We start from the raw sequence: 27,931 nt of genomic DNA, 5'->3' as shown, positions 1-27,931 counted from the left end.
GAGATTACTGTTTGGCATCCTAGTTGCATCTGAAATATTCAGAAGAAAGTGTTTGAAAACATATATTTGATCTTGAAGGTTTTGATCCATAACTGATAATGTTCTGAAACATGGAAAGGACACAGTTGAACATGACGAGAGGAACATTAAATTGTACAAAGACAAACTGAAATTGGGAATGTCTGAGGTAACCTACATGGGACACCTCATCACTCAAGAGGTAGAGTGGAAAGGTAGGGCCATAGTGGACATGCTGCAACCTCAGAATATAGAAGGTCTGAGAAGGTTCTTGGGAGTTGTATATTACCTGGCAAACTCTCTAGCAAATTTTATTGATCTCACACAGCCACTGCAAAACATGACAAAGAAAGATGTTCCATGGAACTGGTCTGAAACCCAGGAGAAAACTTGAGTAAGTCAAAACTTAAGTCACAAACACAACTGACAGCTTTTGTGATACTCAAAAGGATCTAACACTAGAGAACAATGCATGTGAAGATGGACTGGGATCTGCTCTACTTCAAGGTGTCAAATACCTCTTGTGAGGTTGGTGTCAAATCATAGATTTTCTGGTTCAGTATCATGTGCCAGCATGTGCCAAGAGGTCAGAAATATTTTTAAATTCCTCTTGCCACAGGAGAAATGACTTTAAGAAAGTAAGTTGTCCGAATTTTCCACTTGTCCTGATTTTAATGACAATAATTGATAATAATTGTGAAAGAATAAATCAACATGGTATTTGATGTTAATGTTTAGTGAACTATTTATTGGGAAGTGATACATGGCAAAGAAAGATAACTCTACGTTATTATCATTGGGAAATTTAGTAGCTACATTTTGAGCACATATGAAATGAAATGCAAGTTTAACCTTGCCGATTGCTGCCATGTTGAACTTCCTTGCCATGGATTTTGCCGCTTGGTTCTTTTCCAACATACTTGTCAGCAAGTTGACCCGAGACTATAGTTCCCGCCATTTTTCTTGCAACTGCAGGAGACACATTGTTTTTTATAATGAGGCACGCTGTGCCTCAAGCTCCGACACTGTTTCTTCCCTCAGAGGCAATGACCCTCATGCTCCGTTCAATGCTGTAGAATGTCCGACATTTCCTAATTGACCTGGGGAGCCCCTCAATGCGCCTAAAATCTCTGGCATCTTGGCACCTGCACCCTTGCGTCTTGGCTCCACCTCTCCTTCTGCCGTCTGTTCATGGGTTAGGAACAAAAACTATACAAATAACTTTGTTTTTCTCATGTGCAAAGCAGTGCAAGCGTGCATGTCTGTCACCTAAGCGTAGGCGTTTGCAGTGCTGTTTCATGGGAGGTAACTCTGTTGATGTTACAAAGTCAAAAGTGTAGTCGAAGGGAGGTAACTCTTGTCCTAACTCAAAATGCATATTTTATGACCTAAAATAACACTTTGAAACTGTACACAGAAATTATCTAGTAGTCCATGGACAAGTAAGATACCATTATTTGATTGCCCAAAATGAAAAGTGACTTGTCCGGGGCATTGGCCAGTGGCATTTTTGAACCCCTGATGTTCACATTGTGGACAAAACCAATTTCGCAATAAAGTACAGTGTCCTTCATTTTTGTCTAAGTTATCACAAGTCACCCTGAAAAATTTAGCACAGACTGAACAGCCCATTTAAACGAGACACTATATTCTCCTATTTTCCTGCAGGGTCATGTTTGTTAACTGTGTGCCTAGGCCTTCATATGCCAGTAACATCTGTAGGAGAACAGTTTGCTATTGATCTGTTGAGGTATTTCTTTTGTACAATTATCCTCATTCTGCCAACACATAAACAATGTTTTATGAATCAAAGTATCATGACAACATTCAGTCATTCACTGATGTACTCCATGAGGAAACACTTCAGAGTTGTAGTATCAACAATTTACCAGGATGCTTCAAACAAAAAATTACTCTTTTTTTTTTAACTTTAATGCAATATTCCAGATGTCGCCACAGCCAGCGCCAGCGAAGTCTGTCTGCCATGGAACAATTATGGCATTATAGCGTGCCCACTGTACCGCTTCCTGTCTAACTGCCCCAGTACTCTCCAGTGGCACTCTTCAGGGGCAAACAATGCTTGATTTAGGTTTTGGGTTTAGGGCTAGGTGTGTAGGTTTGACCATCACCTCAGATTAGTGTAATGTGCATATGTCAAATATGAAACAGGTTTCATTCCATCAAGACTAATGACTGCAATTCCAGAAACAATGGCTGAAAAAGATAAATGGGAATCATTTGCACACTAAATTAACATGGCGTTAAGATAAAAACAACGTTTGCTTCAACCCTAATCTGATGTTCACCTCTCTGTTACAGTGTTATAGGCTCGGCTAATACAGCAATAAAGCAGACACCATTTTGTTTACATGTCATTTACTAGGTGGCAGTCTTCCAATGAAAGTGAAATGATATTTTGTATGTTTAACACGGCGTAGAGATAAATACGTTGTTTGCTTCTACCCCGGTCTGATGTTCTCTCTGTTGCAGTGATGTGGAAACTAATTATTTTAGATAGCTGTTATCAGAACCAGAACATATATTTTAAAGCCTTGGGGCTCCTGTAGAATTAGTGTCAGTCAGTGTGAAATCCACACTAAACATTGATAGGTACATAAATCATGAAACACAGTCAATTAAAACATACTACTATTTTTAGCAGCAGTGTATATACATTTGAGGGTTTGGTTTTTTTTGTTTATGGGTAGATTGTTCTAAATTCCTAACGTCTAAAGGGATGGTGTAAATCCAGCTAGGGTCCATACAGGAAGCAAATGTACTGTCAGTCTCCATGGTCCTACAGGAAAGAAAGATTGCATAGCTTTATATTTAGGTAGTTTTGAGTGTTAGTTCAGCTGTGATAGCAAATATCATACGTACATTTTGGTAGCTATGGTAGGTAGCTACCCTGGTTTATTATTTATGATAATAAATACACACAGTTGATTTATTTGAATTCGTAAACTAAAAACGATGACTTTGCCTCTGGTAGAGAAATCTGAAAATTTTCTTACGTAAAAAAACCCATCTTATTACACCTATTTACCCAAGTACAGAGCAAATGCCAGTATGTATTCCGTATGTAACAAAGTTCCGTTTGTGTGTGTAGATGTACTAATTCATACTGACTACACCCTGTCTTAAAGTTCAAGTGTAAAAACAACATCCTCCCTTCAAAGAATTAACCACCCTTGCGTTGATTGATTGGTTGTTCATTATTGGTTAACTAAATTACTTAGAATGGCAGACATCATACAATGAGTTGCCAGGTGTGCTATCTTGGGTTGACCAATGAGAAGTTTATCAGTTTTTCACCAATGTGAAAGACGTGAAATGATGTGTTACTTTTTCGCAAATTAGACTGTTGTAAGACACACGACACTAAGCAGGATTATTTACCAGCTGCAGATGAATGGAATACGATTTCTTTTATGTGGATATTGATGAATACATTCCTGAACAAGGTAGTATCCTGACATTGTTGCTATAAAATTAGTCTATTTTACATTCATTGTTTGCATTTTGTTTTAATTTATTTGTTGTAGCATTCAGCAGAATCTATATGACAGAAAATACACACTAGATCACGTATTTATGTGAAACATGATCCACACTGGCAATCTATACAATCAGGGAGCTTATATAGAGGTAGGGTATCCCTGATACAATGTATAAATGTTGCTGTCATGTTAGAAATGTACTATAAGTATAAGCAGACAGTGTGTTCTTTTAGTAATTTTCAAAATCATACAAATATACAATAAACTAATTAGGGTTATGAGACAAAATATAGAAACGTACATTGGCTTCGCTATTTTTCCGTCCTAATAGTTTTTTACTATTTCTACCACTGGCAGATGGTTAACCTTCAAAGTGTTTCATTTGTTTTCACAATACATTTGTAACGAAGTAAAAATCACTTCACCTTAGTTGATCTGGCTATAATTAAACTATCAGTTGCGCACAAGGACTGTGCAGCAGATGTGACGAACCAGTCACGAATTCTGGTATATCATCTGGTACTCACGGGGGAAAAACAATAACAAAAGTTTACACCAGTCCACGGAAATTGCTCCGCATTAGTGCCCCTTTAGTTACTAGTTGTAGATTTATATCTGTGACAATCTAGTTTTTTCTGTTCTTTGTTGACAGGTTTTTAAAACGATTACTTTCAATTACTATAAACCAATAACTTGATTTACACAGGATATTGCTGGAATACTGTAAATGTGACATAATATCTTTACTCACTCACTCACCAAACATTTGTAAGGAGAATTATGATTCATCGTGTTTGGACAGTGTCAGCATAGAGAAGATGTACCAGAGTAAGACTATACTGTTGGTCACCAGGTAAATTCCAAAACATTGTGAAATCTAGACCCCACAGCTGGAAAGGTAGGAGAGAGTTTTCAGTTCATACCCTCTTTTCTGGATAATAGTTAGGAATGCGCAATATTACTGGTTTACTGGTATTTACCGTTTGAGACTTGAAATCAATACCCATTGCAATACGCTGGTCGAAAACTGGTATTTTGACATGCATGTGGAAAAGTTCTGAACACTCCGTATTTCACACCACATGTCAAATTACATTGCGTTTGAAGTTGTGCATTAATTTTTGTTCAAGTGTTTTGCAATAATTTCAGTCTAAGTAACCTTAGTCACAGTGTTATTTGTTACACTTCTGTGCTGAGTCTAACAAATCCTAGTAGGAGGTTGCGTCAGGTCAGAGGTCACCTTTAAAGGTCAGATGCAACGTAAAACCCAACTTTGCACTTTCTGATGCCTTTAGGTATGCACTTACTGAAACAAATCATGAAAAGTGCCAATTCAGTCTATAAAGTTGGAAAAAAAACGCGATGAAAAAAAAGCCAGCGAAATCGGAGTTCAAACGATTCACTAAGTTCCCCCCAGCGCTGGGAGGAAAACTGGTTTCAACCGCTGTGCTGCGCTGCGCTGCGCCCATAATGTATGCGCAGTGAATAGGTTTGCGGAGCTTGAAACAGTCTGCATGCTCGGAGTATAAGGTCGTGAGCTTTAGTCTAATCTTGGTTGTGTACATAAACAAGTAAATAATCTACTCGTTACATAGGAAAAACTTGTTGATTATAGTAAGCAGCCTGTCACAGAGAAAGCTCAATGTTTGGTTTATTGACACCTGTATGTCTGCCTGCCTGTCTGCTAAAGACAATATACAATAGACCGCTTCAATCATTGACCACATGCAATTTGAACTTAACACCTATCAGGCTATGTGCCATAAGCAAAATAAATTGATTTATGACTCGTGCACCCGAGTCCAGTCTCAGCCACATTATGTAATTAGGCAGGTGTGATACTTGTACACAAGACAAGTTTTTATGTCTGTGGGTTGCAAATGCACTACAGCCATTTTTTCGGATGACTGGATTTGACGGAAACTGGTGCAAACTCTTTCAAGTCCTGCTTTGTACTTGGACGAATGACACTTTCCAGTCATGCAGTAGTTCACCATCTCTGTTAAGATGATTTTTGATTTGATTGAACTCATATTCAAAGAACGTGTATTTACAAAACCCAACATCTCTATATACATTCACTAGGGATAACAACTTATTCTAGTGTAAATGATTTTGTTTGACAACGGTACATGAATCCATACTGAAACGATGCATCAAGTACAATAAAAGAAGTTGTTATTCATAAAGAATCTTACTTTCTTGTGACTAGCCATACTTATAAATGGCCATCAAACATATCATCTTTCTGTACACACACAATGAGCCCTCAGCGTATTAGCAAATGAACCAGCCAATCGGAAGTCGTCGTTACCCTTCAGTGCACAGCCACCCGCTATGACTGGGTTCGTTCTCCCAAGAACTTTGTTTCGAGGGAAGTAAGCCCAAGTACAAAATATTGCGCTTTTGAATCGCGATTGTCCGCTTATAATTTTGTTTATTCGTTTTTTAACAAACAGCAGTGTATATTAGATGCCATGAATAAGTGATATTTGTGTTTTAATTATGTTTGATTTTTTGGTTGCATGTAACCTTTAAGGAACCTATGACCATCCAAAAAAATGACGACCAAACAGATTTAACCAGTCAGACAACGGCTACTGTTTAGGGTTTGGTGGGACTAACAAACTTCCCCAGTCACTGACACTGATCCCTCAAAAAACGAAAATCCACATAAAACACAGATGTTTATTTATACCTGCAGTATATATGCTTAGGGTTTTCTGACATACTAATTACCATTAGCTAATATTTCCACAAGCTGACATCCTGGAATATTGACAAAAAAGCTATTTTAGTCGACTGTTTACCCACTGTTGACAGTGGTATAACATGCTATATGTGCATCACCTGGACGCGATCGTATGGAAAATAACATTCAGAATCGTTCGGGTACCAATCTTTTCAAGGTAAAAATTTCAAAAGGTATGTGCAAGTGTCCACTTTCGTGATTTTGTAAGCTTTGTTCTTTTCAAAGCTCTGTTCTGTCAGTCTCAAAGGTTACCTAGCATGACCTCCTACCAGGGTTTGTTAGACTCAGTAGAGGAGTGTATAGAAAAATACCAAGACTAAATTTACTTAGACTGGCAATGTTTTGTTTAAGATATATATTCATTAATGATAAGTGATCGCTGATATGACCTGACAAGGTGAAGTTTCTGTCTACATTCTCAGGTCTTTTTGAGAGTGGAGAATCTTGTAACCAGTGTGTTGATTTTTACTTGTTCTCTTCCTTGTTTCATTTGTGCCAAATGTTATTTTTTGTCTGGATTAAAGTTTAATTAAGCATAGTAATTTTGTTGTGTTTTTGCTTCATAAATCAAGCGGTAAGTCAATTATATCTAGTGTTTTTGTTTAGAAAAATTTTGCTATATATTGCAATATACATCGCAATATTGTTTTCGCATCGCAATATATTGCATTATGTAAATTCTCTGCAATACTCACCCCAGGTAATAATGGTCAACCAGATTTTTATTTGTGGAAAAGGTTTAGAGATGATTTTTGTCCTTTCCCTAAGTTAATGTATTTGTATTAAGTGCCTGGTTCCAGGAAGCATCAACTGTCAAACAGAAGGAAGTAACCGGTAGTAACCTAACCTTCGGAAGTAACCTAATTAAGTGCCCACCATATTCCTATCCCTTTTGCATTTTCTGAAATGTGAAACTTTAAACACATTCATTCATTTACAGTAAAACGCAAGCAACAGTGAAGAAATGGCCAGACCAAGGTTGATAGTGTTTGATTTAGGTAAGTTTAGTGTTTCAACATAATGCTATCATTTTTTTAGCTTTACACTGCACTGTATGAGCTTTATTCATTTTGAAAAAATATCATAATTTTTCTTTATCCTTCCTCATGCTTATTATGTTTATTGCCTTCTTATGTGCGAATGACAGTGGGACACATGAATCCCTTGTAGGTCCCTTGAAAGTTCACTCACTCAAGAGTTGCCTCCCTTGAACCCTTTCCTGCTGAAACAGTCACATGACTTGCCATGCTTGTCACTCTCTCCTCCATCACCCATACAGATTGCTGGGCAAGCACTGGAGGTCGTTCAACAAAGACATCATGCCTCCTGACGAAACAGATGTTTATGCTAACACTCCAGTACTGCTGTCTGAAGTTCACCAAGGAGAGAGCTGCATGCCAGAACGCTATGATGGCAGTCAGCCTTCGCGAAAGCATGGACCTTCAGGAAGCTGTTCCTGAGAGATCTACATACTCATCCCACAAATCTATGGCCGAAGACAACATTCGCGAACGCTCACATTTTCCAGTGAAGAAGGAGAAAGTTCTGCAAACGGCATTAAGACTACAAGAGACCTCGAAGTCATGTCTGCGAACCCTGAACGTCAAGTGAATTATGTTCTAGATCTGGTTGCTCCACATCAGAATCCTGCAACTCCCACAGATGTTTGGAGAAGGAGTTGCCATTCAACGCTAAGAAGTTCCCTTTGCATCACATGGTTCCCTTCATGAGAGCGCCGGACCTGGATGATGATTTAAAGTTCATCAACGATTCCCTTAACAAGGTGGGAGACAGGAACTTGATACAGTGACTAGGTGAATGTCCTTTGGCCTTGCGAGATCTAGAGCAATCAATAAGGTGTTGATATCCAGGTTCCAGAACTCGAAGACTGAAATGGATCGGATGATCCAATCAGCACTAATAACTCAGGTGAAAGACCAGCACTTCATGTCTGATCACATGGCCTTGACGTTGGTGGGTTTCACTTTACTACAAAGACAAGGTTATCATTGTTCAAGATTCCTGGAATGACAGGTTAATCAGACCTCTACTAAAAGTTCCTTGGGTGGCACCTATTATCTTTGACGGGGAGATCGACGGATTTGCTGATGAAGTCACACATGATTCCAGAGAAGTCATGTTGATCAAGTTCATATCAACATGTTGGCCAAAGTCATCTGACAAACGTCACAGAGATACAACAACAAGTCAAAATTCTCCAGAGTTCAGAAGGCGAAGGGAAAGAAATACTCCAGCTCCAGGTAGGAAGAGTTCTTTTCGCTACTCATCTGGAAACAAACAGGGGCATTTTATGGGATCAAGAATGTCCATGAAATGTTCAGGTTTCAATGTGTTAATACACATAGTTTTATATGAAAGCCAATGTAGTTGTATTCCATGAAACCTTTTAAATTAAAAGAGTCAATTTTCAGATTTTAGAGGTTGATTTCCCACACCTAATATTACTTAAGTTCAAGTTCACTTATCTCCATATTGTCCCAGTTTGGGGATGGTACTTCAGTGGAAAACTGAGTATGGAAAAATGCAAACCATTTTCATTTTATTTTTCTCTTTGAACAACAAAAGTATAAGACACATTGTAATGAACTTATATAGTTAAAATAGGGACCAGTAAAAATATCAATGTACCTCACACTTCGCCAAACTGGTAGGGGATCTGCATTGCCATTGGAAGTATCCATGCTTAAAGAACTTAAACTCTACAAGAAATGTGAATGGTTCAACCAATAAACAATTAACTCAGCTTTATTCACGTCTATACTGCAAGTTTCTATCTTCACCATTAGGGGAGAGATGCTTGTTTGAAGTACCCGTCCTAAAAAAAAAGAACGACATGCACAAATGGCATGTCACATCCCAGGAGCCAAGAATGTAGTGGCAGACACTGTATCTCACCCACTTCATCTGTCACACACAGAATGAATGCTCACACAAAGGCATTCCAGCTTATAATGAAAATAGTATCTCCCCTCGTAGACCTGTTCTCCACAAGGTTCAACAAACAACTACAAACATTCGTCTCTCTAGTATCAGATCCTCAAGCCAGGGCAACACATGCACTGAGCATATCATGGGAAGGACTAAATGTTCTGCTACCTCAAGTACTATTGAAGATCAAGTGGATCCAGGTACTACAACTGACTTTGGTCATGCCCTACTGGTTAGCGAGAGTCTGGCTCCAAGTTTTTATGCAAGAACTTGGATGTCCAACTCAGAAACTGCACAAGTGGCCAAACCTGCTCGTATTTCCACACAGCAAGGAATCTGACAGAAACCCACTAAAATTCCAGCTACACGTATGGACCATATCAAGACGCGCTCGAAGGAAAGTGGATAGTCGCCAGAGCAGTGAAAGCAGTAACCTTAGCTCTATGTAGATCAACTCGCAGCTTGTACAATGACAAGTGGCAGAGATTTGAACAGTATGCAGTGCAGAAAGGTTTCACAGCAATGAAAGCGAGTCATCCTCAAGAGGCGGAATATCTATGTCACACTATCTACATACCTGGCTATCAGTACAGTTGTGACGATAAAGAGGGCATCAAGCTAACGAAAGAACTTGCTCTACTACACTCTGTCAAGCTAGAAGACCAGCACCAGCCAGGGATCTGATCATAGTTCTACAACATCTCACGAGTGATGTTTAGGAACCACTAGAGTTACTCACATAGAAAACTTTGTTCCTCCTTTCTATAACCATGGCAACTCAGATGTCAGAGATACATGCACTGGACGAACTAGATTTGACACTTGTCTTAACGAAGATTACAAGCTGTGATTCCAATAAATATCCTAACTGTGTATGCTTTTATCAGATTTTCTGATACTTGGATTGCATGATAACTGATCCAATTTGACAGCATGAGAAATAGCTATGGCTGTCATACCAGATGCACAGCAAGTTGAGGGTCCTGAATGAAGTGATAGCATACTGACGTCACAGATATGGCACATGATCAGTCACCCATGAATCCATTTTTATAGTGTGTTTATATGAAAAGAAATATTATTAATGCATTTCTCTTGCTGTAATGATGTTTATGATTATAAGCATGATGTTTTCATCATAAATGATTGTAAACTTGATATTCACTTACTTGAGTTCACACTATACTTGATTCAGAATTAAGTAATGTCTTAGATATAATTATTACCCTAACAATTACAGTTAGATCTAGAATGAATATAAAATGGAAGTGATTATCTGTTATGTGAATGGTCATCATGCAGAATTGGTGACAACTGAATGTACATTGCAGATTCTCATAAAGTCACAGGCACCATGTACAGTTTCCAAGCTGGATTATGCAATACTGTTTTATTGCCATCAATACACTGAGGTTTTCGTGATACCATAAATCATTTTTCAACCATTGCCTGTTCGGACAGTGAGTAGTTGCTATTAGGATAATGTAGTTTTGGAGAAAAGGACCTCCACATGATCGTAAAACCGCAACCCCCAAAAAGATGTTATGGTAAATGAATTATCATTGATTGTGACTACTTAACATAGGAAGAGAAAGCAATTTATTCATGTTAAAAATACATGTAGAAACCAACTGTTTCAGATTACACCTTATGGCCGTTCTGGGTGGACTCACATCATGATCCACCATTTGTAAAAAGAAGGTGAGTATCTGTAAATATTTTTCATTGAATGGTTTTGGCATGTTGAGTTGTCATCCATGATACAGTGCAGCTACAGTGCAGGCATCTGAATCTGTTGTCCCCATGGTACAGCGTAGGCATATGATCTGTTGTCCCCATGGTACAGTGCAGGCATGTAAATCTGTTGTCCCCATGGTACATCGTAGGCATATGATCTGTTGCCCCCATGGTACAGTGCAGGCATGTAAATCTGTTGTCCCCATGGTACATCGTAGGCATATGATCTGTTGCCCCCATGGTACAGTGCAGGCATGTGAATCTAGAAGAGAGGCATAAGACCTCCATCCATATGTACCCAGGTGCTCTACTGTTTCCACTCTGAGGGCTACACACTGAATGTTATTTTGTTGCAGTGATGGACAGGTATATGATCGGCATGGGCAGGTGGTTTCCTTCTACCCAGATGTACCATGGGTGCTCCAACGCCTCCACTCTGAGGGCTACACACTGGCTGTGGCTTCACGGTATTTCTGATGCTGATGCTACTTCTGTAGTATTGTTTCTTTGAGAATGAATCAAACATGGTGCAAGTGTGTTTCTACACCTTTGTTTTTCACTGTTCTTGACAATGTTTCATTTCACTCAAACTCAACAAACACTGAACAAGAAGACAAAGTCATCAATATCCCCTGCAATAGCAATATCATGAATATGTCTACTAGTTATGATGATGTCAAATGTTTTGGAAAAGTGGAAGGAAAGTATTGAAAATATTTTATGCAGAATCTACCTAAAGATACCAGTACACCACCAAATCAATCGATGTGACAAGTTTGGTAAAGAAATATTGAAATGTTTTACAGTTCTGCTCCTGAAAAGAACACTCTCACCACACTCAGTCAAACTCAAACTTCTTGTCATGAAAATGCACAGTTATATTTTATTCAGAAATCCAAAAATACCAAAAGGCACCAGTACACTACCAGATCAATCAATTCTAGGCACATAAAGAAACTGCTTACAAAAATTTAAAATCTAAATTTAATAAACCTGTGTAGACACATAAGGATTTAAACTCAGAGATTAGTGACATATCCAGCATGCATGCATGTGCCACGTTCCGTGAAGTCAGTGGTTTCATCCCTGAGACGTGCAATATGTTGTTGCATGTGCATTCGGGGAAAGAGAAATAGAGCAAATGAATGCCACACAATACTGTCACCTCTGAAAGCTGAACCCCTGCCCTTTATGATTGTTCAAAAAATAAACAGCAATTGAAACTCATAGCATGCCAGGGCTAACGGGATTGCCATTGGGATTCTCCATGGGGGAATGTCTCAACAACAAGTGAGGACAGAGGGATAAGGGTGACCCATCTTTGCCATAGGTTTCAGACTACAATGATGACTGCCCGGACCATCCCAGGACTTCTCTGTACTCATCCAAACACAGTTTGACAATGTTCACGGGATCAGACCATGACGTCCTGCCGTACGACCTATCCCGAAACAATGTCATCAACAAGCTCGCTGAATGTGGTGCCGAAATCATGTCTGCAGACCCTTGTTTTGGTAGAGCATTTGTTGTTTAACATTTCCCATAGTGATGGACGTCAATGTGCCTATAGACGCGTGGGAGAACATTATGCACAGGCTTTGTCTTGGAGAGGAATCACTTTGGTGGTATTTCCATGATGATTTGGAACAGAATAACAGCATGCCAGAGAACTTCTTTGGTGATTGTTCAGGGCAACTTAACTGGTGTGGGCTAAAGGGATCAGATTCTTCCAGGGTAATTACGGCCCTAGGTTAACATTCCAACAGGACAATGCCCGCCCTCACACAGCAAGGGTTGCTATGGATTTCTTGCAACACTACAACATTGACTTACTGCCTTGGCCTGCAAATTCACTGGAACACTCCCCAATAGAGCATGTTTGGGACAAGATGGAACGACGTCTACGCCGTCTTCCTCATCTGCCAGATAATGTCCTTGACCTTGAAACAGAACTTGAGAGAATCTGGCATTACATCCCTCAAGCCTTCCTTGCAGGTTTGATAGGCTCTATGAATTGTCGATGCATTGCTGTTCTCAATGCCAGTGGACATACCTGTGGACATACCTGATATTGAGCTTGTGACATGGTCGTTTGACCCCTGTCCCACTTATGGACCCGTGACGTCATTATGATTGACTTTTCAATTGAATTCTCCTGACTTGTTCTGGCCTCATGATCCCTCCATGAAAGTTTATGTGTACCTTTGACATTGTTATCGTACTTATCAACTGGGATAATATTTTGACAATGCACAGTTTTTTCATGTGGCTAGTATATGTGCCAGGTTTGGTGAAAAAATGATGAACGGACTTGAAGTTCTGGTTCGGAAAAGAGCACACCCACCAAATTCAGTCAAAGCTGAACTTGTTGCCATGACCACGGAAGAATATTTTTATTCAGAATTCCAAAATTTCAAAATAGACCAGTACGCCACCAGACCAATTTATGTGCCAAGTTTTGTTTAGAAACAGTGAACAGTTTTAAAGGTCTTCTTGGGAAAAGAGCACACCCACCAAATTCAGTCAAAATCGAACTTGTTGCCATAGACATGCAAAAATTATACACGTCTAATACACAAGATCTATGTGCCAATTTTGGTGAAGAAATAGTGGACAGTCTTTTTGGCCCAGAAAAGAGCACAACCATCAAATTAAGTGCACATTGAGAACACAAAAGTTCTTTTTACCTTAGAGTATACATCACCTCACCATGATTAAGTTTATATATGCCTATCAAATTTTAGGGTGTTTCCTTATTTTTTAGTTTGTAATATATATACCTGAATTTGGCGTTTGACCATAAATAAACAGCTAATCTGCTGAAATTAATGAAATATAATTAGTGCAGTGGTGCAGTTATTTGTAGCAGTAGCTCCTGATTGGGTATATCTATGCTTATGTATATATGTGTATGTGTGTATGTGTGTATGTATACGTACATGTATATGCATGCGCATGTGGGTGCATGTGTATGCGTGCATATGCATGTATTTGTATATCTATATATGTTTGTTTGTGCAGGCAGCATGTGGAACACAAGTGCAACTTACATTGAGTAAACGCTGTCAAACCTCTCAGGGATTAATTTTGTATTGCGTATTCAGTCCTTTCATAATTCATAAAAATTAACTGTATAGATATCTTGCTAATATTTGTGAGATACCGCTGTCTCTCTTGAAAAAATGTTTGTCAGGTTCAGTCCGTCCAACACATTCTTATTACAAAACAGATGCTCGTGCATCCTGAGCAGCATGCAGAGACAAGATTACGAAGAATCACCATGCAGGTTCAGTAAACAGACGATATTATATGTTGTTTTGTTTTCCACTGTTGCCTTTCCTGTTACAGATGAATGATTCCATCTGTAACCTGATTTTTTTTTTGTTCATTCCTGTTTTCTTACCTTTGTCATCTACTTGGATTTTCTGTCAGAGAGATACATTGTTCACGTTATCTACCCATTAGCATACAGATATGTTTGCCTTTTTCTTTTAACATATCAATAGCTTTACATACACATTTATACTGCATTTCAATCGTATGTTGGAAATTAAATACAATCTGTTTTCTCACAAGTGAACCCACCCAAGTTATGATGATAAAACTATTCGATAATGATTGATATGGTACAGTATAGACAAGTGGTGGGTTCCTTTGTTTGTCACATTCAAAACAAATCTGCCAACAAGCTTAAAAATACTTCTTATTCTTTACTACTTCTTTGCCTATACAATGCAAAGTCTCCCTGGTAGTGTCTCTTATTCTCTTGGTCTGCGGCGATATTCATCCTAACCCAGGTCCAAATGTGCGTAGCCTTAAGGATAAAATTGACTTACTTGAGGCAGAGTTTGGCTCATACGACGTCATATGTCTTACTGAAACATGGTTACATGATGGTGTCAGTAGTAATGATATTCTAATTCCTGGCTTTCATTCACCTCTCAGAAATGATAGAGTAGAGGCGGGGGAGTCGTAGTGTATGTAAAAAGTAAAATAAATGCCGAATATATGGAGCTTTTAACTATAACCGGACTTGAGGCAATATGGATAAAAATAAGATGTAGAAAAAGGAACAACCTAATAGGAACGTTTTATCGCGCAGACAAAACAGAAGCTTATTGGGATTTAATCGAAGATTCTATCAATAACGCTACTGATCTTAATATGGATACAATTGTAGTTGGCGATTTTAGTATTGATCTTCTTACAGATACAAGTCATAAAATCAACCAATTACAACTGCTATTTGGACTTACACATCTCATAACCGAACCTACAAGGATTACACCCAGTTCTAGTACAATAATCGATCTCATCTTCGTCTCAAGCGTTAGCACTGTACTAAAATCGGGTGTTCTAGATCCTGTATGTAGCGATCATTGCCCTGTATATGTTACTATTAATGAGTCGATTGCACAATCGATCAATTACAAGAGAAAAAGATATAATTATACGCTAGCTGATTTTGACGGGATTAAAAATGCCCTATGTACTCTTGATTGGCATGCTATCTTCACCTCTGAAAATATTAACCGTATCACAGATGACTCTACAGGTGCAATTCTTGACTTATGCGATAGTTATATTCCAAATAAAGTTTTTGCGATAAGGCCCTGGGATGCCCGGGTGAAGTATGTAAATTGATCCATAGACGCAATTGCCATCATAAAATCGCAAAAAGGCGTAACTCATCATCTGACTGGGCACTTTTTAGATCGAGTAGAAATAAAGTTATATCCACGGTAAGAAATGCAAAGAGGAAGTACACAAATAAAATTGATGAAAAGATAATCAATGAACACAGTACAAAAACTTGGTGGCGTCTAGTTAAGAATTATGTAAAAAGTAAACATATCACCAATATTAACACTTTTCCTTCGATAATCCATAACAACAAACTATACGATGATAGTGCTGAAACAGCAAACATTATGAATAATTTCTTTGCAGATCAGGCAAGAGTAGATGCTCCAAATAGGGATATTCCCGAAATTCACTCAGAGGTAGATAATTAGGAGATAAACATCATGTGTTGGCCAATTTCCGGGTGTTATTGAGTATTTGAAGCACGGGAATGCATTTGGAACCGACGGCGTGAGTCGGAGGTTTCAAATGAAATATTCCCGTGCTTCAAATACTCAATAACACCCGGAAATTGGCCAACACATGATGTTTATCGACACTGTAAACACAAAAGTAAACCAAAGGGGTTTTACTGTCTGCACTCGTTTACATCGAGTATGAGTACAGCAGTAAAGTGTCATCAGCTGGCCGTTTCAACTGGTTCCCATGGTAGCATCTGTAGTTGCTCATTTGTGGCGTCATTCTAACTTCTAACTGTAACTAATGTCATAATATGATTTGAATGAGGTCACCACTGTTGATGACACAACAAAACAATTGTTTACGTGTCATTACGCGGTGAATAGTCTTTCAGTTTCCGGGAATCTAATACCATTTAATCATGTTTTTCAACCAATCAGATTACAGAACACAGTAACTTTTGGTTTACAATACATTATGTGACCTAATACTTAGCTCGCAAGAAATCTACGATATTCTCTTCTCTGTTGACACCACTGAAGCAACAGGCCCAGATGGTATTGGCAACAAATTCCTGAAAATGAATGCAAGAGAACTAGCAGTTCCCTTATCTGAAGTTTTTAATGTATCATTAAAGAACAAAGTGTTTCCCGAAATTTGGAAGGAGGCATCAGTTGTTCCTATTCACAAAAAAGGGAGTATAAATGAATGCTCTAACTATCAACTAGTCGCACTAACAAACTGTGTAGCAAAGACTTTTGAATGATGCATTTTCAAACACATATTTAATCATTTTAGGGATAATGAAATACTTACAAACTTACAATCCGGTTTCGTGCGAGGTGATTCAACAGTAAATCAATTAACGTACCTGTATGACTTTATAGCGGGTACAGTCGATAGAGGTAAGGAAATTAGGGCTGTATTTTGTGACATGAGTATGGCTTTTGACAAGGTCTGGCATATAGGTATTATACACAAGCTAAGACGTTATGCTATCGGGGGTAATTTGTTGAAATGGTTTGAGAGTTATGTAGACAACAGAGTTCAAAGAGTTGTTATAAATGGTTATACGTCTGATCAAAGATCACTCTTAGCTGGCGTTCCACAAGGCTCTTCAAAGGACCCCTGTTGTTTATAGTTTATGTCAACGATATTGTTGAAGGAATTATCAGCAATATCCGTCTCTTTGCAGATGACACATCACTTTATGCTATAATAGACAATCCTGCCGAAACTGCTCTTATGTCTTAATAATGATCTTTGTAAAATTTCTGATTGGGCTGACAAATGGCAAGTTACATTTAATCCTAATAGAACAGATTGTTTACAATTCTCTCGTAAAGTGCAGCCAAGCCCAAAACTAAATTTAACAATGAAGGGTTATAACATTAATGGTGTTAATAGCCATAAACATTTGGGACTTACTTTACAGCATGACTGCTCCTAGACAGACCATGTTAACTGCATTGCTTAGAGGTTTTAAATATCGTCTCTCACAGAAAACTTTGCAAACAATGTACAGACAATTTATTTTGGCTATTTCCGACTACTGTTGTAGCAAACAGCAAGCATTAACACTTGAAAAACTTAATCTTGATGCGCTTAGAACTATTTGCGGTGCTGTTCGCGGTACGAGTCATAAGAAAAATAATGATGAGACAAATTTCCAACCGCTATGTACTCGTAGATGGTTAATAATTTCACTCCAAAATATTTGACCAATCTTGTCCCTCCTAAGGTATCTAACACTGCAAACTACAGTTTTCAAGATCATTTGAAGCTCCAAACTATCGATAGCAATAGTGCAATTTATGCTAAGTCATTTCTCCCAGATACTGTAAGATTGTGGAATTCTTCTTCTACTGATCATAGAGAATCGGCTGCTTTGGGTAGTTTTAAGAAAAAAATAAGTGTGTCCTATAATAATCAAACCTACTTTAATTTAAACTCAGGATCAAGATTCTGTCAGATTATTCATTCGCACCTCAGGCTGGGTTGCAGTGATTTAAATGCACACAAATGTGAACGATTTTTATCTTCAAATCCGTCTTGTTCTTGTGGCTACTCTTACGAAGATCCAATTCACTATTTCTTTTCGTGCATAAATTACTCTGACATAAGACATAAAATGCACTTCTATACCAAAGGATGTGATATGAAATCAATACTATACGGCCACGGATCTGCTAACGATAACCATGAATTATTAGAATCTTTCCATTCTTTCATTGTACTCTCAGGCAGATTTGTGTTGTAATTTTAAAATGAAATTGCACTTCCGACACTAATGATCTTAATGTTATAAGTGGCTATGTTTTCAAGTTTTGATTGTTACATTCTCAGAAAGCTATTGTTTATGGTTTGATATTTGCATGCTTTTCTCCTCACGACTGCTTTATAGAAGTTACTTGTATCCCGGAGCGGTATTAACATAAGCAATATATTGCTTGTTTACCAGTCCAGTTCCCCTTCTGGAAATAAATATGTTTAAACCATGTCCTGATTGAGTCACTTTTGGATGATAAATGTCTGGCATTCTTCTATATCACTGAGTGTAACCTCATGAAATTGATGAGCTGATGATGTTTGCAGATCATGTACCCCTCCAGAGGCTCATGAATTGTGTCATCTGTTTGACTGGGACAGATACTTCACATATAAAGAAATCTACCCTGGATCTAAAGTCAAACACTTTGGAAGGTAAACATGCGACAGCTTCCACATAAGGCTCCGTGGGACTTCAGTAATCAGTTGAATACAGAATTCTTGGGTTTGTTTGTATAATTGTGTTCATTGTTTCTTACATATTAATGTGTTGAATTCTTTTAGTTAAATCTGGAATTATGAGTTCTTTGACAATGTTAAATGTCCAGATAAATGTGTGACTCTACATTTAAGGTTTGCGATGGCAAGTGGCATCCCTTATGAAGACATGCTGTTCTTTGATGACGAGCAAAGAAATATAACTGAATTGAGGAGTATAGGTAGGTGGACCAGCAAGGTTTAGATATGATACATCTTCAGACATTCTGCTAATCTTTTGGTGTTTGGATGTTTAGTTGTTTATATTGATGGTTCAAGCTGAATGTTGGATCTATCTATCAAGCAATAATGGCATGCTGCTTTGCTACCTACAAACAATATAATATACAAATATTACATCCACATATTCAAAGATAGTGAAACACTAGCTATTTCGGTTAAATTACTTACCACTTAGGGTTATTATTTAGCATATTTTCACTACATGCTAAAGTTGATGCATCATATATGAAACTTTTTGACGTAAGTTACTTAATGACACCTAGCAGAAACACAAGGTTCTACTGGTAGTCTGATCCCATGTTAAACACGCAAATCAATCAAGTCCTGCCTTGCTTTGGATCATATTGTCCAAATGTTCGCCAGAATGGCATCCACAGTGATTCCAACAGTTCCAAGTCATCTTCCTCTGAAAGATGGATCGGAAGTTATCAACAGGATCAGACATGTACCACAGTGATTGTGTGAATGATGCTGAACAATTGGACAATCTGGACAATAGGAAGTCAGATTGTGGGCAGTCAACAGGATTGGACATTTATTGAAGGGATTATAGGGATGATCTTGAGGAATCAAAATTTAATCAGAAGCAGTTGACAGGATAAGACCATCACTTTAGTTATAGTACTAATATTTGAAAGGATCAGCAGTGAGATTGGGAGTCTTTGACAGGAGTCAACTATCACATTAGAGGTTGTAGGAAATCAAATCAGGAGTGATTAATTTGTTTGGCTGAACACTTTAAAGTTTACACAGTCGGATTGGGAGTGTTTTATCAGGTTGGCAGTCATCTTTTGACTTCAGAAATAACATTCTTCTCCATGACCAAAGACCATATTCTAAAGAACTATCCTAACCCAAACTTGTGTTCAATTTAAGGTCATCAATTTATGTCAAATATTGGTTATCAGGCGTAAAGGATACGGTTAAAATCCCTCAAAAGCCCTGAAGATCATGAGGATCTCTCATTGTTATGGTGTTTAACCTCAACCTATACAGTACTACGGACTGGTTCTCGAAGATGCTGTCAAGAGGCTAGTCTCAGTGCTTTCTCATATGGAGACTGACCACCAACCCTCATGTCTGTCAACCCTCATGAAACAAGAGCCCTATCATCTACTGTGGCTTTTCAAAGCAATTGCTTCCTTTGAACCATCATGGAAGGGTGCTTTTGCATATCCAACATAGTATTCGCTTACCCAGAGGGGTGTCCTCCCATTTGCAAGACTCCCATTTGTGAGACATCCATTTGTGAGATAGTGGAGAGGATAGTTAATTAAGAAAACAAAGCTCCCATGCTTTAAAGTGGATTAACCCATTAACACAGGGACTGTTCAAATCAAACCCACTCCAGAAGCACTGAGAAGTTTTTACATGAATTAACCCATAAGCACAGGGACTGTTCAATTAAAACCCACCCTGGAAGCACTGAGAAGTTTTTACCTGAATTAATTATTATTCATTTTAGAATTAAAGGTTTAATTAGGTTATAACTGTTTATGATTTACAATTTTAGGAAGAGAACCCTGTACGTGTTTCACAATAAAATATGTTTAAAGTAATTACAACCTACAGGTAATATACTGATACATATATAAAGCTCTGACTTATGATAGCTGTCATCAGCAAAATGGCTGGACTTCAACGTGTTGAATATGTTACCAGTACAAGAGGCAGTATACAGGTTCTTTTCCAGGGTTACTTGTACTACAAGAACAAGCAGCGACAAACTTGTACCCACTGGAGATGTACTGTCAGGACATGCAACGGGAAGTGCACTACAGTCGGAGACCATGTAAGAAATGTCTCCAACATGACCATCCCCTAGAAGATGCCAATCGCCTTCATTTTCTCAGCTCCCTAAGGAAGAGAGCTCATGATGAACCGAGGATCACCATGCCTGCCCTCTACAACGATGTGATGATGGGACAAGACCCAGACACTTCCTTCCTTCCCATCAGTTGAGAGTGCTCTCTACAGACACCACAGCAACACCATCCCAAGAGTCCCAGAGTCCAGAGCTGAAGTCACCCTTACAGCCTCATGACCACAGACCTACGATGGCGACAGGTTCCACCTCTTCAATGATGGAGAAAATGACAAGATCCTTGTCTTTTCAACAGATGACCAACTTCGACTGCTCCAGTCAGCTTCGATTGTCTACATGGATGGTACATTCTCTGCATGCTCCAAACTTTGGAATCAACTGTACATTCTGCATGGCAGAAAAGGATCCTATACCTATCCCTTGTTGTATGCGTTGCTTCCTGACCGTCAACAAGCTGCCTACCAGCGCCTGTTCTCTATGCTAAAGATTCATGTTCAGCAGCTCCTCAACCAGCCTCTAAACCCTGACACATTTCAAGTGGACTTTGAGGTAACTGCCATTAGAGCAGTGGAACGTGCGTTTTCCACTTCTGAAGTGAAAGGGTGTTCTTTTCCACTATACACAGGCTGCTTGGAGACAAAATCCAAGAACTTGGCCTGTCTGTCTTGCATCAAGATGAACCTCTGGTCCAACAGTCAATATCGCGAGCTGCTGCCTCTGCTTCAAGTTCAAGATGTGTGACACGATGAACACCATCCCTGACGCCCCTGGTTCAGAGGCCGTCAAAGACTACATCAACACAACATGGGTGCATGACAATACACATTTCCCACTGCCTTTGTGGAACCACTTTGACACCTTCAGCCCAAGAACCAATAACAACTTGGAAGGCTTTCACAGTTGCCTGAATTCGTCTTTGAGCCATCGCCACCCTAACCTCTACAGATTTGTTCTGATGATCAAGAATATCGAGAAGGCAGAGCAAGTTAAGCTGACCGAAGTTAATCTTGGTGCGGCCCCTCGACCACGGAAGTGAGTGTAAAGGGAGGTTGACAACCGACTGTACTGCCTCAAGGATCAACTCTGCTTGAACCAAAACGTCGCTACAGTACCTGAATGCAGTGGGCTGACTTATTAAACTATGATGAACAGAGGTTTCCTGACATTGACTTACTTTAGACATCATGTAAATAAAGATATATATGAAACAAGCAGTGTTGTTTATTTCTCTTTATTTATTTATTTATTTATTTATTTATTTATTTATTTATTTATTTATTTATTTATTTATTTATTTATTTATTTAATCGGATATCTTTTTTCAGATATCTTCTTAAGGTCTTTAGTTTGGTGGGCTCTACCAATTTGCATTCATGGGTCAATTAGTTAATGGTTGATTGCACACACCTGATTATGGGGTGTCTTTATAAAGGTAAAGATGAACAATAAGTTCATCTGGGAAACAGTTTGTTGAAGAAAGGTCCATGATTGATGGGACAAATGGGTTGAGTTTTGGGGCAAGGTGATATAAGGAGTGTAACATGAAGGATGCATGTTCTAATGTTAAGAAATTATGAATGTAATACAAATTCACCAAACTTCCCAAAAGTCAAGATCCATGAATATGACTGATTGTCATCAAAAGTGTCCTGTAGATATTTCTTCTTCAGGTTTGATAATATTATGATCTGAAAGAATGTCCAGTCACTATTTAACAAATGTATTAAATTGTCCAATGTCATTTTTATCTGGAGCCCAGATGAAGTGTATATGAAGAACTGTAGTTTTTTAAGGATGGTATGGTGAAATTCTTCAAAGGCATTTAGAAGTTGATAAGGTAATACAAGACACTGTTATGGATGACAACTTCTTTAATTCTTTTAACACGACATTTCAAGGCTAATTCTTGCCCCTTCGAAATTATCCACCTGACGATGGGGCAAGAATTAGCCTTGAAACGTCGTGTTAAAAGAATTAAAGGATGGTATGGTGATCTGTCAAGTACAGTCCATTTTAGTCAAAATCTCCCCAATGAATTGCACTCTACCTGAAAAACAAAAAAAAATGTAGGTGACTCAAAATGATGCCAAAATAAATAGGAAAACACACCTTCTCTGCAGAATTTTGGTTTAAGTCTTGTCAACAATATATATAAGTTGTTTAGCAAACCATCATTATTTTCATTCGATACTGCAAGATTTGTGACGTGGGTGTAGAAACAGCTCAGGTAACAGCCAGGTAAGCGAGAGGCACGTGCAGTGTTGATTTCTTCAGTAGGGGATGGTATCAAAAGTCATCACACTGCTTCTGAATCGGACATGGAGTCTCTGCTGTCAGAATCATCTGAGAGCTCTCGTATAATAACAGGACTGATAGTCGCCTGTTCTAAACCACTTTGAAGCCAGTACTGATGGTCCACAGCATTTTCAACTTTTGAAGTAGGGGTTTTTGTATCAGGATCCTGGACTGTAAGATTTGGAGCCCATCCTTCCCTTTCGAGACTAAGTTCAAATGATTTTTATGGAAACCCAGAAAATGATACACTGCAAAAAACCTGTAAATAGCTAAAGGCACCACTTTTGGGTCTGCCACACTTATCTACCAAGATTTGCTGAGAGATATTAAGAGGTTTTCGAGTTATGCTCTGGAAACAAAACACCTCTCACTCACTTTTGAGACCAGTCCGAAAACGTTTCCATGGAAACTGAAAATATAATAAATCACAAAAATCTGTAAATAGCAAAAGACACCACTCTAGGTTCTGAGTGACATATCTACCAAGTTTTGCAGAAAAATACGGTTTTAGAGTTATGCTCCGGAAACAAAGCCCACCCTTCCCATTAGACTAAGACAAAAATGTTCCATGGAAAAACAAAAAAAATTAAAAATGTTAAAAATCCTGTAAATAGCTAAAGGCACAACCATAGGTTCAGATTACTATATACAAGACATTTTGGTCTAAAAATATTGAATGGATTTGGAGCTATGCTTCGGCAACAAAATGATTACGGATGGACGGTTAGAACCCGCATTACAGATTTTTGGCATTTTCATTTTTTGTTGTTGTTTTTTCCATGGAACGTTTTGGTCTTAGTCTAACGGTGGGATGGGCTTCATTTCCGGAGCAGAACTCAAATCCTGTTCCATATTTTTCTGTAAGACTTGATAGATATATCAATCAGAACAGAGTGGTGCCTTTTGCGATTTACAGGTATTTGTGATTTATTATTTTCTTGGTTTGATATGGAAACGTTTTGGACTTAGTCTCAAAAGTGAGAGGTGTGTTTCGTATCCAGAGCACAACTCAAAAATTTCTTAATATCTGTTAGAAAAACTTTGAAGATATGTGTGGCAGACCCCAAGGTGATGTCTTTTGCTATTTACAGGTTTAGAGCTTTGTCATTTTCCGGGTTTCCATGGAAGCAATTACGTATTATTTTCTTGGTTTACATGGAAACATTTCATATTTTGTCTCAAAATGGAGGGATGGGCTTCGTTTCCCGTAACTGTCAGATGATTTGTCCTTTCAAATATGTGGGAGCTGGGGGATATATAATCTTTTGATGACTCTTATTGTTTTTCCTAGTTTCCATGGAAATGATTTGGACTTTGACTCAAAAGGGAGGGATGGGCTTTGTTGCTGGGACACAACTCAAAATCCATTTGATCTCTTGCAGCAGATCTTGGCAGATATATGAGACAGATCTTGAAGTGGTGCCTTGTGACTCTTCTTTAGTTATGCTCATGATTACGGACAGAAAAACAGACTGACAGACAGATGGACAAACGGACATGGCATTGACTATATACCAGGCATTATGGGCTGGTGGAAGAAAACTGACTTCGGTTAACATAAACAAACAATATTAGTGGTTTTCTTTTATGTTTATGTCATACTTATCACTCTGAAAAACAGGGTGCAAAATAAACCCAAATAAATATATAAGGCAGTAAACCCTGTTTGAAGATTTTCAATTTACTCCACGGATTAAATTAAATTTTGGTATGGCCCCTGCAAGACACAAGGATTGTCTTCAAATTGGAAGCTTAAAATAGAAAGAGAAATACAATTTGCACTACCCAAATATGTAGAGTGATAAAGTATAATTTTGCCCTGAACTATTCTGACATCAGTGGCCTTGAATGCAAACATCTTGCCTACAATAATTAAACAATTAATAGTTCTTTGTTTCACTATACTTTATTTAACTACACATGGGAGTAAGATAAACTTCTAAATTACCCTGTGACTAGTCTTAAGTATCACTCCAGCACATTACCCTATGAGGAGTCCTACACATTTCCCAATGGTCCATCCTACACATTACCCTTTGATCAGTCCTGCACATTACAGTATTATCAGTTCTACACATTACCCTATGATCCATCCTGCTCATTACCCTTTGATCAGTTCTACACATTACCCTATGATCGGTCCTACACATATTCCAATGATAGGTCCAACACATTACCCTTTGATCAGTCCTGTTCATTATCCTATGTCCTGTCCTGCACATTACCCTCTGATTAGTCAGTCCTGCACATTACCCAGTGAATAGTTTTACTTATTATTCTTTTACCTTTTGGTCATTTCTACATATTACACACAATGGCCAATATCAACCATATAACATCAACCATATGACTAACGTCATGATTTCCCCTGCCACCACTTTGGCTACAGACCTTGTGTCCAAAATATATGTTACCCTTTGACCAGCGTCAGTCACCCCTTTTTCAGATGTGACTAGTGAGGTCAGAGCCAGATACAGCTTATTGAGAAATGGGGGACTGCAAAGTCTTTTGAAAGAAGGACTGCACACTTCATTTTCACCTGTTTTCAACAGTCATTTAGTAAACTTTCAGGGCGAAAGGGGGTTGCGCACCCCCCATCTGGAAGTGATTGTTTAAGGGGTTTTAAGGGATGACCTGTGTTGTAATCCGAGATCCATCTGCATTGTATTGTTTCAGGTGTGACCTGCATCCTTGTCAGGGATGGTGTTACAGAATCTTTGATCAAAGAAGGACTAGAGACATTTCAACTCAATCGACAACAGCAAAGATAACAACTATTTAACCCCTATGTTTTTCAATTTCACTTGAGTATGCAGCACATCAACATTAAGGCTTAGTGTATGTTAATCATTGAAGGTTAAAGATTGTATAAAAATTTCTTAATCCTTTTAGTTGCACCTCTGTCGTTGTTGGGAGATCATTTTACGCACCTTACATTAAATGCATACCAGTATATTTTATATATTTTTTTATGTTTTACATTTGTTTTTAAAAAACTTTTCAATGCAATCATTAATTCGTGTACAGAAGATTGACATGATTATAATGCATCTTAAGAAAATACCAGAACAAATCTGTCCCCATTTTATATTTGTCTACCATCTGATTATGTCCATTTTTCTTCTATCATTATTAATGTTGGTTATCATGATGTTTTTAGAAAATGTTTGTCCTTTTTCCATATTTTAATGATGCCTTAACTAAACAATGACCACATGGTATTATTTTCTGTTTAAAAACAAAGTACACTGTAAATGCTAACAGCAAAACAAGTTTAGGTCTACATTTTTGGACATGACTATTTGTGTATCAGATCTCTCATCCATATTCATGACATTGTTCATTTTACCAGATTCTGTGTGTTACATATATGTTCAATCAGTACTTTTACAGAGTGTTGGAATAATAAGTAATAAAGTCATGAGTTTTTCTTAATTATATCTTTTCCTCAGCAAACTGTAAAAGTCTGCTTCAATAGAGTGATATAAGTTTGAGAAGCACTCGTGCATTTCTACATGGATAGTTGAAATATTATGGACACGGAACAATTCTTTTAATTCTGTAAAGCATGTAATGCAGTGGGGATATAGTTGATGCCTCGTCTGTCTGTCCGTCCATCTGCCCAAAAAACGTTCATCATTTTAGACCAAAATTGATAGATATAATAATCTGAACCTATGGCTGTGCCTTTAGCTATTTACAGATTTTTGGCATTTATATTTTTTTTGTTTTTGCATGGAATGTTTTGGTTTTAGTCCAATGGTGGGGTGAGCTTCGTTTCCAGAGCATAACTCTAAAACCTTTCAATATTTTTCTGCAAAACTTGGTAGATGTATCAATCGAACCTTAAAAGGGAGTACTGAACAAGCAATCTAGTACAACAGACGAGTCCCAAAAGGGACTTGTCTGGCAGATGAACGGACCCAGTCTGTCTTACTAAGAATCACTGCACCAGAGGGTGCTGTCCTATAAGTACCCTTGGTGGGAATATGGACACCCGAAATAGTCATGGAGTAGCCTCGGATAGTAGACAGCCTCTAACCGAGACTGTGAAAACACCTCAACTACAGAACTACAGTCAAAGAAAAGGGATCGAGAATCCCTCAGTTTCCACAGGCACATAGATCATTGCACTGTATATTAGTCAAATCCCTCTACAAAGCCAGAATTGTGTCTGCAACTGATGCAGGAATTCCACTCCCACGGAGGGAGGCGATTCTGGGCAGTGGCCAAGCCACCCACTGTATCCTGGGATTTGGGTTTTCCTTGCTGTTCTGGGAGAGCAGTTTTGGTTGCTGAGATAATAGTACAGATGGTTCAGTGAGCGACCTCTGAGTATTACTGGGAACCAGCACTGAGATGACCACAGAGATGCAGGAAGCACAAATAGTTGCGCTGACTGGGTGGCTAGCTGCGAGAGGGCCTTGGAGATAAATGGTTTCGATGGAGGGCCCACAGAACCCCGAAGGCGAAAGTCCGCAGGTCTGAGCCGGACATACAAGGAGGTGACTACCTGTGGCAACACAGGCACTCTTCTTTCCCTTAGCCTTTGTTGAGGAAGGGTTCTTAAAACTGCATGAAATGCAAGGCCAGAACTGTAACAAACAAAACCAGGTAATAGTTGCTGTTGTACAGTAAAAATATGTACGCATAACATAGAAAAAACATGAACATACAGATACCCAAGCCATGTGTGCGAAAAAATGCCCGACAACCAGAGTAACCAAGCAGTCTGCCATCATACCAACCACATGGCTGGAGATG

General features: G+C 38.5%; 1 protein-coding gene across 6 annotated transcripts in view; it reads left to right on the top strand.

Annotated features, from left to right (window-relative positions):
* Positions 1 to 26,602, top strand: part of LOC137257356 (magnesium-dependent phosphatase 1-like) — a 36,679-nt gene extending 10,077 nt beyond the window's left edge. For all 6 annotated transcript variants that reach the window (XM_067794682.1, XM_067794680.1, XM_067794678.1 and 3 more), the window contains 6 exons: positions 7,211 to 7,268; positions 10,860 to 10,920; positions 11,313 to 11,423; positions 18,595 to 18,702; positions 18,901 to 18,986; positions 25,844 to 26,602. In XM_067794682.1, coding sequence (XP_067650783.1) covers positions 7,235 to 7,268; positions 10,860 to 10,920; positions 11,313 to 11,423; positions 18,595 to 18,702; positions 18,901 to 18,986; positions 25,844 to 25,938 — 495 coding nt within the window. In that variant the 5' untranslated portion in view covers positions 7,211 to 7,234 and the 3' untranslated portion in view covers positions 25,939 to 26,602. The remainder of the gene's footprint in view (positions 1 to 7,210; positions 7,269 to 10,859; positions 10,921 to 11,312; positions 11,424 to 18,594; positions 18,703 to 18,900; positions 18,987 to 25,843) is intronic.
* The last annotated feature ends 1,329 nt before the right edge of the window (positions 26,603 to 27,931 follow it).

This window comes from Haliotis asinina, chromosome 12 (assembly GCF_037392515.1).
Source record: "Haliotis asinina isolate JCU_RB_2024 chromosome 12, JCU_Hal_asi_v2, whole genome shotgun sequence".
Classification (NCBI taxonomy): domain Eukaryota; kingdom Metazoa; phylum Mollusca; class Gastropoda; order Lepetellida; family Haliotidae; genus Haliotis; species Haliotis asinina.
The sequence above is the reverse complement of the archived record's forward strand: the minus strand, read 5'-3'. Positions and strand labels throughout refer to the sequence as shown.